Here is a 14,358-nt window from a genome sequence, read left to right on the forward strand (position 1 = left end):
CCAGCTGGTAATCCCCGATCTAGACTCAAGACCTTTGGGGATAAGGCCTTTTGCGTGTCCGCCCCCATCTGTGGAACCAGCTCCCCCCCACATCCGCTGTGCCCCTTCCAAGGAGACTTTCAAAAAGTACACGAAAGCACACCTTCTCTCCGAGGCCTAGGGCCTCTAACTCACAACCCCACCCAGCGCCTTGCGCATTTGCTCTCTCACTCACTCACCTACAGACACACCCTACCTCCCACTCTTGTGAAGCGACCTCAGGTATCCTGACAGGCGCTACATACATTTTTTTCATTATTGTATTATTGTTGGCCTATAAAAAAAAATATTGAGAAAAACATGCTGTATTTTCTATCAACAGCTAATATTTTATTGCCTTCAGAAAAATAACAATGAAATCGATAATTTATCTTTATGGACCGACACATAACCAGTGTATAGACCCACTCTTTGCCTCTGCAACCTTCCTTCAATAGCAAAGAAATTGTGTATTTTTCTCTTTGTGCATTCCCATGCCGAAGCTGTTCAAAAAGCCTATGCCCCCCCCCCCCTCCCCCACACACACACTCCTGACCTCCTGTCTCAGTCTCTGGAGCTCCTGGTTCAGACGCTCTGCCTCGTGTTTGGAGTCCATCAGCTGCTCCGTCTTCTCCTCACTGTCAACGCACACACACACACACACACACACACACACACACACACACACACACACACACACACACACACACACACACACACACACACACACACACACACACACACACACACACACACACACACACACACACACAGGTCAAATCTGTCAATGCAAAATGCATAGTGAGCCATGATAATGTTTAGTTAGCAGTTAACAGGTGGTAATGATCAGCTGATTAAAGACCAACACTAACACTGCTGCAGGTTTAGAGCCACGTCCCGGTGGTCCTTACAGATAGCCTCGAGCGCCTTAGTTCAATACAGAAAAAAAGGCTTCTGGAATAACAATGGACTTTTTCCACAGCCCCAGGAAGAGCCAAATGGAAAGTGAGGGATTTCGCTTTGCTTTTTTACTAGTTGTCATCCATCCAGGATGTGTCTGTTATACAGACTCCAGAGAGCAGGTTCTAGCCATGAAGAACTCGAAACACTCACAGCTCCTGCCTGAATCTGCGCAGCTTAGCCTTGTTGTCGGCTAACTCCACTGAAAGATGGTGCTTCTCTTCTTTGGTGTGCTCGGGGCCCGACATCACTGGGCCCCCATTGGCCCCCACCAGCCCACCAGAGTGAAGCCTCTGTTCTGGGCTGTGCACACCCAAAGACCTGTACCCGTCCCGGGGCTGCTGGCTACTCAGGAAGTCCCGCTCCTGAGTCAGGTCCAGAATGACCTGGAAACACAAAACAAAAGATAATTAAGAAACTCACTCAAGTCACAGGCATGTTTGAGCGTGCTCTCATGTACTCAGTACTAGGGATGGGCATTTGAAGGCATATCAATATTGGATTAAAAAAACTTCGAGAAATAATACAGTGTAGCAGACTCATAATGTAGCCTGAAGTTCTTCTGTGATCTGGCCTTCACTAAACAAATTTATTATTATCTATTAGTCAAATAAATAAGGAAATCAAATACAATTTGTTCAATTTATTGAGCATTTTAGGAGGAAATAAATACTCGAAATCAGTATGCTGAATCGAAATCAGAAAAATTATAATTTTAGACAAAAATATGAATGAACAGTATTGCATACTTAAGGCACAAACTAAAATTTGATTAAAGTAATTTTAAGGCACAAACTGAATAGATTCAAGTAACTGAAGCATAACAGCAAAAAGTATAAGTACTGGTGGGCTTGGATATCAACAGAACTCCCCTTGCAGCGCCCGCCTCGCATTACGCATGATGCGCATATAACAGAACATCAATAAAAATATATAATGTGTAAGACAGAAATACAGTAGGTCTAAAACATTTCCAGTTAGCATAACACATAAGCCCACCTACTGCTACAGCTAAAGTCGAATACCCACGTCATTTGGAATAATCAATTGTTTGAATCGCTGTGGCCATCCCTACTTAGTACCTCGTTAGCCTTCTCCCGTTGCTCAATCAGTTGCCGTAGCGAAACAGCCATGTTGCGGGAGAGAGGATCGAGGTCATCCGGGGTCAACTCTGCCCCTTCTTCCAGCCAGGACAAGTCCAGAACATTCAGCTGGTTATGGGTCACCTGTGATACACAAGCATCCCCACAAACACACATTCTGAAACATAGTCACAATTACATAACAGAAATATACTATTATATGCTGGTTTTTTTTGTCAGATATAAATCTGCAGTTTTATTAGGCGAGTGCTGCATGCAGCGCTCAACTAATGTTCTTCATAAGTTTTATTCGTTCTTTCATTATTATTCTCTACAAACTTTGGGACCTATCTCCAGGCCCGTCTCTCTATGGGCGGGCCATAGGGGGCCGGGCCCGCCCCCCACAATGCTGTGCCCCCCACTTGAGGCACAGATCTCAAAGAAAATATATATATATATATTTTATATTGTTATTTATATTATTAACGCTCCGTTCACTTGCATGGGCTCTTCATAACTTCTGGCGGTGAATTATATTTGATAATTCACCGTTGCCAAGTATAATTGACCGCTGTCAAGGTAACAAAGGATATTTTGCCTCTAATGGCGTCTTTTTGTACCACTCCGCAAGTAGTCCGGTAACTTGTCAACCCCAGCGTCTTCGGTTGCTAAGCGACGTCAACGTCTTTGGCGGACTATTAAATCTGCTGATGTAGGCTACGTAGGACTATGTAACTACGTCAATGTAGCCGCTAACAGTTACCGCGCATTTTTGAAAAGTGAAGCTGGATGACTTTTCGCTAGCTTACATTAATTTCTAGTTCATCATCATGGATATTCGTATGTGGTTGAAAAGCCCAACAACAGTCTCCTCTGCCAAATCGGATACAACACCGACGTCTCCTGATGTTATCGTTGGAGTAGACCCTGGACGACAATCTGAGCCTGAGCCCGTTGCTAGTAGCTCCGTCGTGGAGCCCGATCCTGGGCCTGGCAGGACCTGCAGTGGCCACAGTGCAGAGGCTACCAGCACCCGGTCAGGTGCAACCGCGACTGGGGCAGTATTTGGGCCACAACTGCCTGTCGGATTAGTGGGTGTGAGTGACCTCGGCACTGACAAACCCAAACAGGTTGTGTTGAAGAAATATCCAATCAAAAAAACGATAATTTTCCTCTAGCTGGTATTTAAACAGGGACTGGCTTGAGTACTCGGTGGAAAAGGACGCCGCATTTTGCTATGCCTGCAGGAAATTCAAATCTGTATCATCGGATGCAACCTTCTCCATTAAGGGATTTAAGGATTGGAAACATGCAATTGAAACAGGCAAGGGCTTAAAAAGCATGCAGCTTCAAAAGAACATTTAGCATGTGAAGCAATTTGGAGATATTCAGAAAAACGTAGAGACAGGGAAAGAGATTTAAACTCTCTTAAATTCAGAGCAACTGGCGCGCAACGGATATTACATGTCAGCTGTAATTGATATGCTGGAGTATTTAGTGGTGAGTCAATTGCCGGTACGTTGAGATAATGCTGGTTTTGCCAGTGTGCTAGATGAAAATAGTTCCATGGGGCTGTTCTTGTCTCTCTTCGAGTACACAATGCGCAAAGATCCAGAAGGATCTGACACGGATAACAAAAACAATCCCACAGAATGCACGCTATACCAGCCTACAAATACAAAACGAGATTATTGAAATGATGAGCAAACTTGTGACAGATGAGATAGTGCGACAAGTCGACGATAGCTGGTATTCAATTAAAGTGGATGGCACACGGGATCCTTAGGGCGAAGAAAATATATCTGTAGTTGTGCACTTTGTTGACGAAAACTATGGCGTGTTTGAACGCCTCTTGGTAACGGCCACATCTGAGAAAAGTGATGCAGAGGCTCTGACAGGAGTCATCCTTGATGAGCTCACCAGCGCCGGACTCAGCACGGACAAAATTCTGAGTCAGGTTTATGATGGCGCATCAGTCATGTCTGGCAGGCATGGTTTGCAGAAATTGCTCCAAAACAAGCTGGATCATAACATACTAGGGATGGGCATTTGAAGAAATTTTCTTGATCGAGCATCGCTAGAGTTATCGATCAATTATCGATTAATCATTAACTTTTTTCTATGTTTTTTTTCTAATGTTTTTATCAATGAAATCTTTATTCCAACAATAATGTATGGGCCAAAATTAATACAATACAGTTAACTTGAAGACCTACAACTGTTTAACAGTTTTAAAATAATAAATACAGGCATTACGCCTCGTTTCCACATACGTATGTTTTTCGTATCCGTGCTTCCGTAAATTTACGGAAGGAGTCGCTAGTGTTTTACGTACGGGCATTACTTTATTTACGGACAAAAGATGAAGGAGTTCAAGTGCCTCGGGGTCTTGTTCGCGAGTGAGGGTACTATGGAGCGTGAGATTGGCCGGAGAATCGGAGCAGCGGGGGCGGTATTGCGTTCGCTTTACCGCACCGTTGTAACGAAAAGAGAGCTGAGTCGCGTGCAAAGCTCTCGATCTACCGGTCGATCTTCGTTCCCATCCTCACCTATGGTCATGAGGGCTGGGTGATGACCGAAAGGACGAGATCGCGGGTACAAGCGGCCGAGATGAGTTTTCTCAGAAGGGTGGCTGGCGTCTCCCTGGAGACCTCGGGGAAGAACCAGGACTAGGTGGAGAGATTATATCTCAACACTGGCCTAGGAACGCCTCGGGATCCCCCCGTCAGAGTTGGTCAATGTGGCCCGGGAAAGGGAAGTCTGGAGCCCCCTGCTTGAGCTGCTCCCCCCGCGACCCGACCCCGGATAAGCGGATAGGAGACCGGTACTTTGGAACATGAGGATCGACATATGCAGAGATAAAAACAAACCAACCAGGCTTGGAAAGAGATCGCCGAGGAGTTTGGCCTGCCAGGTACTTAGCCTACAAGTTTTGTGAAAAACATAAAAACTTTCATACGGTATCTCCTTAAAACGACGGCGAAAGTTCAATTTTTTGAACGTATATTACGGACATACCGGACAGAAATTTTACGGAGGGGAGGAGTCTCGGAGGAAAAACGGACATTACGGAGAATCACATAGGAATGAATGGACTTTCGGTCGGAGACGGTTGAATCGCATACGAGAATGTACGTATGTGGAAACGAGGCGTTATAGGTTATAGGCCTATGCGGCGCTCGTAAAGTCCGAACAATGCGCCTACAGGCGCTCTTAAAGGTTTGGAAACGATTCAACAAGACTAAATCTGTAGCCTATTCCAATTACAATAAGTAGCGAACTTATCGGACAACAATAATCAAACAAAGGCAGTAGGCTAAAAGTGGGCATTAAACTGTATAACTGTTATGAAAAAAAAGGGGGGGGAAAGGCCGACATATAATGCCTGCAGCCGGCGCGCGGAAAAGGCTCGCAACAAAAAGATGAGCCACCCATTTACAAACAATTGCACTAGTCTATCTAAAAGCAATACCTTATTGAACATATATAAGGCTGGACTTGTTGCTAAAATATCACAGTTTTGGCAAAATGTAACGACTCCAAGAGGCACCAAGCGGAGCGAGAGTCAACACATTAAGAAAGAAAAGAGCGACTCACATACGGTGGTGACTGTCGTCCATAGCATACAGTAACTCCAGCCTACATATTTTTGTTTAGGAATATAAGCATGTTAACATGCTCGGGGGTCAGATGCGAACGCAGCCTTGTAACTGTCAGTCCAGCAGCAGAAAACACCCGCTCTGACGGGACCGAAGTTGCGGGGATGCAGAGGTATTGTCGCGCTAACTTTGACAGCCTGGGGAACCTTCTTCCATTCACTTTCCACCAGTCGGCAGGGTTATATTCAATTAAATGCTTCAAGACTCACAGTATGCAACACAACGTCCTTTTAATCGATAACAATATAAATTGATTGACGCATTTCTTAACGATCAATTATCGAGCATCGATTAATTATGCCCATCCCTATAACATACCATATATTCATTGCTTTAATCACCAACTTCATCTGGTTGTGATTCATGCAATGTCCAGTGAAGCAGCTGTCGAGGATTTTTTCAGACTATGCAACATGCTGTACAACTTCATCAGGAAGCCAACCATGGCTGTTCTGTGCAAAGGCGAGACCCTGAAACGTCTGGACCAGAGATGGACTGGGCACTGGGCAAAGTTGTGGGGAAGAGTTTTCACGACATATTCACATTACTGACCGAGGTGGAACACACATGAGGCCTTGGAGCCGAGGTTCGCGTCAAGGCTACAGGGCTGCTTCGTGCCATTACGCTGCACAGTTTTCTTTTCATTGCGCACCTTGTTAAGAAACTGTTGTCACTTTTTGAGCTGCCTAACAGACTACTACAAGCCGAAGATATGGACTTGTTCACTGCGGTGACACTTGTGAACAGCGCTTCTGACTGCGTGAAGACACTGCGCACAGAAAACGAGATTTCTGCACTGTGGGATCTCTGCACTCCTCCAGACACAGCCACCGATGGCTGTGGCGGCGTCGGACCCCGGTCCAAGCAAGAGAAGACGCACAATTAACAAGAACCACCGCGGATTTACAGTTGGTCTAATTTCCGGGACCCATCAAAGGTAACCCCTCTCCTGCTATTAGCTGGAGCTGATGTGGCTGAATCTGAATATACTGTGGCTCGTGAGTTTCTGGTTAAGAAAATAACTTACACCCCGATTCCCCCCGAAGACGGAAAATTGACAATAGCAAACATCCATAGCACATTCAACTGTGCACTCCAGGCTATGCCGACTGTTCTCACAGCCTACACCCTTGCCCTAACTTTAGGAGCTTGCACAGCAATGTGTGAAAACTAATTTTCTTCGCTGAAAAACGTCTTCACAGAGCATCGGCGTAGTATGCTGCACAGACGTTGAAAAGGACCTGACTCACAACTTTAAGAGTGGAAGGATATGTTAATGAGGAGGTTCAGCTCGGAGAAACGCTGCCTCCCGCTGTACTGACAGGAGGGAGGGAGGGAGGACAGCGCTGACTCCACTCAAACTACCGTGTGTGTGTGTTTGTGTTTGTGTGTTGGTGTGTGTGTGTTTTTCTGTGTCTAATGGCAATGCATATCCCTCTGTTAACTTCTTTTACACCCAATATGTTGTATAGTCCGGTGTTTTATGGATATATATTCATAGCATTGCTTCTATGTAATGTATTGGGGGGGTCATATTGCTGTTGGTTATGTTTAATGTGATGATTATGTGCTGCGTGAATAGAGTATAGTATTATTCAAAATATACGTACTGTAGGCTAATAATAATTGTGCCCCCCTATGCATTTCATATGCCCCCCTTAAGGCTCAGGTCTGGCAACGGTTCTGCCTATCTCTCCTTTCTAAATTTTTCACCTAGAGACTCCATTCAAATTTTTAAATATTCAGAATAGCTTGGAATCGCTCACTTCTTTTCAGATTTTTTTAATAATTTATACTTTTTAAGATATCCTAATTTTAAAATATTATCTTTTTTTTTAACATGGGAGTCAATGGGAGTGGTACTTCAAATGTAGAAGTAACGTAACTAAATCAATATTCAACCGTTTATCTTCGTTCAAACCATTTAACAAATCGACACTATATCGGAATTTCGATATAATTTTAACTTTTTTCAGAATCAAGGTTTTAGTTTCATACTGCTTCGTTTTCAGTTGGTCTCATTGATTTACGTTGACGCTGGAGAGTGATGACGTTCAGCAGTGCTGCCAGATTGGGCAGTTTTTCCAGCCAGATTGGGCTACTTTTGGAGGACGTTCAGGCAGTGTTGCCAGATTGGTTGGTTTTTCCCCACTCTATTGAGCTACTTTAAATCACGCACAGGCTCGCTATTCTCTTACACACACACACACACACATTTTATGTACTTTATTTGATTCCACATTACAAGTTAATCATTTTAGGAACCAAATGTGATGAATTATCCAACAACTATTTGACCAACAAACATCCTGTTATGGGAATGCATCATTAAGGGTACAGGAAACATCTCCTTTTCCAGATGAACATGCTCCCTATAACAGTTGATATTGAGCAGTACTTAGCTAGCTGTCTGGCCCTTCTTTTACTTAGTCCACTGATGTTAAGTCCACTGACCACCAGCCTATGCACATGGCCTAGACTGCCACACACACACACACACACACACACACACACACACACACACACACACACACACACACACACACACACACACACACACACACACACACACACACACACACACACACACACACACGCACGACGTTTCAGATTCTTCAGTTCAATTCATTTTATATTTCTGCATCTTTAGCAATGCTTTTCATTCTGCGTTAACTTTATTGTTTCCAACTATTAGCTTTTTCTGGTGTGCATGGTTATATTGTTTACTCCATTTAGACTTTTGAACTTTTGTTCAAATCCCTTCACTTGATTTAAGCCATTTAACGTTTCTTTATGTCTTAATGTATGCAGCTTTAGTAAAAAATATTTTCAACCTCACTTTGTACTAACTACAGCACTCACTGCATTTTCTACTTATTACGGCATTTTTTGTCGTAATAAGTAGTCCAGTTCGGCGGAAAAAAACACCCAATCTGGCAGCACTGCCTCCGCGCTCTAACATCAGCGTAAATCAATGAGCAACTGAAAACGAAGCCGATATGGAACTTAAAATGTGATTCTGAAAAAAGTATAAAGGGCAATCGAAATTCGGTTTCAGATTATTGAAGATACAAGTGTGTTGATTTGTTAAATGGTTTGAACGAAGGTTAACGTTGAAAATTGACTAAGTTACGATGTCTGAAGTAGTTTAAGTGTCAGAGAAGGTAAGTCAATGCAAGACATTTACAATATAAGTCAATGTAAGCCATCAACTTGCATTGTAAAAAAAAAATGCCGAAAAACACAAGAGAGATAGCCATCATGTCGTTAAAGAGCTGTACGTTTTGATAGTTTTATGGTTTCTGTAGCTGAAAGTATGCAGGAGCAGTTAACTGCACAAAAAACAGTCAAACGGAATAAAGAAAACTTAAGGAAAAAAGTAGATGTGCTTAAGGTAGCAACCACACTTACTAGCGTCCAGATTTATTCTTGACAAGGCAAAAACAATTTACTCAATGCAACAAAGAAGAAATGTTTTATTGCAGCTCGTTAAATAAATAAATCATTTATTTGATGAAATAATATCATTGATGAAGTCAACTAATATCTAACCATTATTGGCAACTTTGGTATTAGGGGTATAAACCACTCTGGGGTGTCCCCTATGGGAAATAAAGGGGACAATGTTATTTTGTACAGGATTTTCATAATGATGTCGTTCAGCATTTTCCAATAACAGGTCGGAACGTCGTGATACGATTCTTACTCACTGCATTTGTCACAGTTTCTATGGCGATGGACTAGACTGGGTGCCCGCAGCCCATTCTGCCTGCGATTTGAATTCCCCCTTCAGCAGGGTCTGGACAAGAGCAATACATTTCTTTCTGCTTCCTATACGTTTTTTGCAGGAGCCAACCATCAAGCTGGCTAACCCCTTGGCGCGCTATTGGCTACTTTAACGCAATGACGAAAGGGAATCGACGGCAAGCAGCCAATTGCGTACAGAGTCGTTGGAACTAGGCCCGTTGATCACGCCTCTCGTGCTGAAGGAAATGACAGCCGCCTCCCCAGACCAACGTGCACTCTACGATGGAGCTTGGTCTGGGTACAGCCAGGCTAGCACCCATCACCCAGCGAATTGTCCGTCAATTAACCGCCAATTGCATAACTGTCGTGTCTGGGACTGTGACTGACGTTGCATGTGAATGTTTGGTTGACTTGATATTATAGTTTGAGTAAATGTATGAAACCAAAAAAATATGGACCACATGCACGCAACACACACACACCCACCGACCTCTTGGATGTGAGAGACGATAGCAGCCTGGGTCTGGATGTCCAACAGCTTTATCTTCTCAATCATCTCCTCCTTGCGCTCGCACTGAACACACACACACACACACACACACACACACGCACAAACACACTTCTGAACATGGATAATATCAATGCACGGTACATCAACAACTGAGGAACACTCATCTCAGAGGCAATCCCTTCTTTTCTGTGTGTGTGTGTGTTACCTGGACAGCACATCCCAGAATAAGCAGTAGCATTCTCTTCATCTCCTCCATGCTCTTGGCTAAAGGACAACAACAGGTTACAAACTACGTTACAAACTACGTTACATCTTTGAAACAAGTGGAATATATAGCCATTATGAAAACCTATGCAATTTTACTTTTTCATCTCGTTATGTCTTTTTATTCAACAATGTATGCAAGAAAAATATTGAGTTTTATATAATGAAAGTTAGATTGCTAGCACTAGCACTGGGTAAGAACCTCATCTGGTTAACTGTGCCTGGCTCTGTGTGAGCCCCCTTTTGAACACTTGGGTAATTCATTTTGCCTTTTCATCCCATGTGTCCACACACCATTATCATGGCTTCCACATAGGTGGGTGAAGAACTGAGAGACGGGGCGTTTCTTATGGTGGTTTATTATCAAGGACTTGCACTCGTGGGCTCTCTGATCGATCTGCAGCCACTTTAAACCCTTAAGATTAAACTCTCTACATCAACCCCCGTTATTTCATCAAGGGCAGCCTCCTACCTCTAAGCCGATAGAGTTTCAATTCATTCAATAACACGCAGAATTTCATGACATCTCACTTCATTGACATGAGGTTAGACTATCTATGTATATCCGTTTTTCTACATGGTCATGATCCAAAGGTCGCAGACCTTAAACCATCATATGTAGTAAACACATGAGCAACAATTGCTAAAAATAACTCCGAACAGCGCAGGCTATTGTACTTGAATACATACTCTCCAGAAATGTATAGGCCTATGAAAGTACATTAGATGACTGAGTGTGTGTGAATAAATAAGTGTGTGAGACTGAGCCCAGTTGAAATAGTTAAGGACATACTTCAGGCAGGTGTTTTTCTTGATCATTTTGTAATTTGCTTTATTGCCTTGAGAATCATTGGATTGTATTTGCCCAAAGTGCTTTGTAACAACTGTTTAAAAAAGTGTGTTCCTCTGTTCATGCCTGCGTGCGTCTATGTGTGTCTGCGTGTGAGTGTGCGCGTTACCTGACAGTCTTGAGAGTGTGAGTGTGTGCGTTACCCGACAGTGTGAGAGTGCGTGTTACCTGACATTTTGAGAGTGTACTTGTTACCTGACAGTGTGAGAGTGTGAATGTAACCTGACAGTGTTAGGGTGTGTCTCTGTGTTACCTGACAGTGTGAGAGTGTGTGTCTCTGTGTTAGCTGACAGTGTGAGATTGAGAGTGTGTGGTACCTGACAGTGTGTCTCTGTGTTACCTGACAGTGTGAGAGTGAGTGTCTCTGCGTTACCTGAGTGTTATGCCGCTTTTCCACCGCACATGTAGCTCGACTCGACACGACTCGACACGACACGACTCGACACGGTAGCAGCACGGGTCCTTTTCCACCGCAAATAGTACCTCCTGGAGGTGGGCGGGGTTGGCTGCGCGAAAGGGCCGTGACGTATTTTTGTACGCGACGCAAACAACACCTACGCAACCCACACATGGACAGAACCCACACAACAACAATGGAGGACATCGATGCGATGGTATTCGTGTTCGTATTATTAGCTGGCATGTTGAAGAAGTTGAAGAAGTGGAATATGTTGGCTGCGGCGCTGCTATGGCTGTTACCAGCATGGTTGCCATGTCGCTCTCGTGACTTCGTCACACTCTCTGGCCAATCAGTGGCCGGCCGTCTGCCGACGTCACCTTTTAGCATCGGCTCAGCTCGCTTGGAACCTAGAGCGAGGCGGTACTAGAAAAAGCAGCCACTTCAGGTACCAGATACCATGTTTTCGCGGTGGAAACGCAAAAAATGCGAGCTGAGTCGAGTCGAGTCGTGTCGAGCAGGTACCATGCAGTGGAAAAGCGGCATTAGAGTGAGAGTGTGGTACCTGACAGTGTTAGAGTGTGTGTCTCTGTGTTTACCTGACAGTGTTAGAGTGTGTGTCTCCGTGTTACCTGACAGTGTGAGAGTGTGTGTTTCCTGTGTTACCTGACAGTGTGAGAGTGTGTGTCTCTGCGTTACCTGACAGCGGGTCCTTGGCAATACAGAGGACATCTGGAAGCGTCATGACTATTAACTGCCGTAAAGTCTCCTAAGGCACAGGAGGGGAAAAGACAAACAAGGGATTTAACAGTAATCTATGATTGTTCAAATAGAGAAGGAAGCAGAGTGTAGCTGTAGGTAAAGGGATTCATTGACCTCCAATGGGAAGTGACTCAGTCAGCTGACTCTGGACCAGGTTATGAGGGCCTGTGTGTTGGCTGCTAGCCAACAGGAAACATATGTGGTCAGCAGAGTGTGTGTGTGACACACACACACACACACACACACACACACACACACACACACACACACACACACACACACACACACACACACACACACACACACACACACACACACAGTTTTGATCAATTCTTGGGTGTTCTATTTGAAAAGAGATAATCTGGGCCAGAAGAACAAGTGCAACATGCTACACTTGTGAGTATGCATGTCTGTATGCGTCATCGCTGGACCATAAGGAAGGAATCTTTGCACAAAATCAAACCTATAAGTAAACCAAGTCAACTATACTGGAATAAAATGCAAGCAACCACACACCTCAGAGATATCTCTAAATTGTTGTCTTCAGCACAAAAGATCCACAATTTAACACAGCATTTGAATACTTACAAAAATACATCTTCCTGTAGAAAGGGTACGGTTGGCAAAATGACCCGATTACGTGATTAAAACCCTTTGCTCACCATGTCGACGCAAAGCTTTATGTTTAAAAATCGAATAGATAATGCATGCACACAAACACACGCTTTTCTTTCTACTCAGGTGAGGGACAACGAGCACAGGTGTGTTGTGGAGAGCTTCAGATACTGTTACACCAACAGGGAACCTGATCACTAGTCTCCTTTGGTGACCAAGCACTCTCTCACACACACACACGCACACACGCAGTGTAAATTAAACATGGAAGCCGGCTCACAGATGTCTTTCAAGAGATGGGAGTTGGAAAAAAAAGATATTGGAGTACTGCAATACTGTTCTGCTCCAACAAAGAACAGGTAATATAATACCTTTTGAATTAAAAATAAGGCAGAGAATGGAAAGTACAGCAGAACATATAAACATTAAAATGTTGGAATGCTGAAGACTAGACAGGTTCTTGGATTTTGCAGACTGTAACATTATGATAAAGCCTGAATCATATATTTTCCATTTCACTTGGAGGAGTCAACATTAACACTCGTTAATGCGTTTACATGAGACAGCTAGATCGGATTAAGCCTTATACCGATTTTGCTACCCGAACGGACCGTGTCAATTAACCGAACGTGCATGACCTTTAAGAGATTGGATAATGGCCGGAGCATGGCTGAATCCCCTACTCTAGGTGGCGCTGTAGCCCTTTCAACAAGTGGTGATAGAGCCACTTCCGGTTAACCTCTACGTCCCAGCAACAACAAACACAGGCGGCGGCATTCAGTAGAGAGCCGTCAGTTCACTTCGGGTCCATGTGATTTCGCCGACGCTACATTGTTCTTACCTCTCGGTCGTTTGCGGACTCCTCCGGCGGTGGAGCAGCTGGAGGAGTCCAGCCGAAAGAGTCCTCAAATTACCAAGAGGTCGGAACAATGGAGCGGTGGAGAAATGACATGAGGGGTATTCCATCTAAGCCGCTAACGAAAGAGGCGCTAAATTGATTAAGCCCGGTTAAAACTAACGCCAAGTTCCACTTGAGGCTAAAGCCATTCCATTAACGTAGTTCAGCTGCGCCTTGCTCAGGCTAGTTCAAGCCAGGTTTACGTTATCGTGGATTACGCACACTCACAAGATATGTAACCAGCCCAGAACCGTGAATTGGAATCATGGATCAAATGTCCGAAAAAGGACAGAGTGGGATCTTCTCCGGGGCCGGTTGCACCAACTGGGCGTAACTAAGCCTGGTGCTGTTCTCCAGCAGGTGTTCTTTGCCAATGCTTTGGATTTATTCTGGAATAGCAACAGCCAGCCAATAAGCAGTTGAATTTTCCAGAGGATAACCGGCACAATCAATACTGAACCACTTGCATCCATTGGTCGAAAATGCACGATTTTTTTTTTATTAAAGTCTATTATGGTTTGTTAACTGAAAAAGCAGATTTCTTGCATAACCTGCACATTTGGGTTGTTTCAATCTATCCCCTCCATCACCTCTA

At 44.1% G+C, this 14,358-nt stretch overlaps 1 protein-coding gene across 5 annotated transcripts in view; it reads right to left on the reverse strand.

Annotated features, from left to right (window-relative positions):
* The window catches only part of ccdc88c (coiled-coil domain containing 88C), a 77,258-nt gene extending 63,191 nt beyond the window's left edge, over positions 1–14,067 (reverse strand). For 3 of the 5 annotated variants that reach the window (XM_060051771.1, XM_060051770.1, XM_060051769.1), the window contains exons 1-6: positions 12,188–14,064; positions 10,183–10,241; positions 9,957–10,040; positions 2,061–2,204; positions 1,132–1,364; positions 575–656 (exon numbers count right to left, since the gene is read on the reverse strand). In XM_060051771.1, coding sequence (XP_059907754.1) covers positions 575–656; positions 1,132–1,364; positions 2,061–2,204; positions 9,957–10,040; positions 10,183–10,241; positions 12,188–12,233 — 648 coding nt within the window. In that variant the 5' untranslated portion in view covers positions 12,234–14,064. Of the gene's footprint in view, positions 1–574; positions 657–1,131; positions 1,365–2,060; positions 2,205–9,956; positions 10,041–10,182; positions 10,242–12,187 lie in introns of all 5 variants that reach the window. The other 2 variants (XM_060051773.1, XM_060051772.1) reach the window with 1 other exon arrangement.
* Positions 14,068–14,358: the final 291 nt, after the last annotated feature.

The sequence above is a fragment of the Gadus macrocephalus genome, chromosome 5 (assembly GCF_031168955.1).
Source record: "Gadus macrocephalus chromosome 5, ASM3116895v1".
NCBI classification, from domain to species: domain Eukaryota; kingdom Metazoa; phylum Chordata; class Actinopteri; order Gadiformes; family Gadidae; genus Gadus; species Gadus macrocephalus.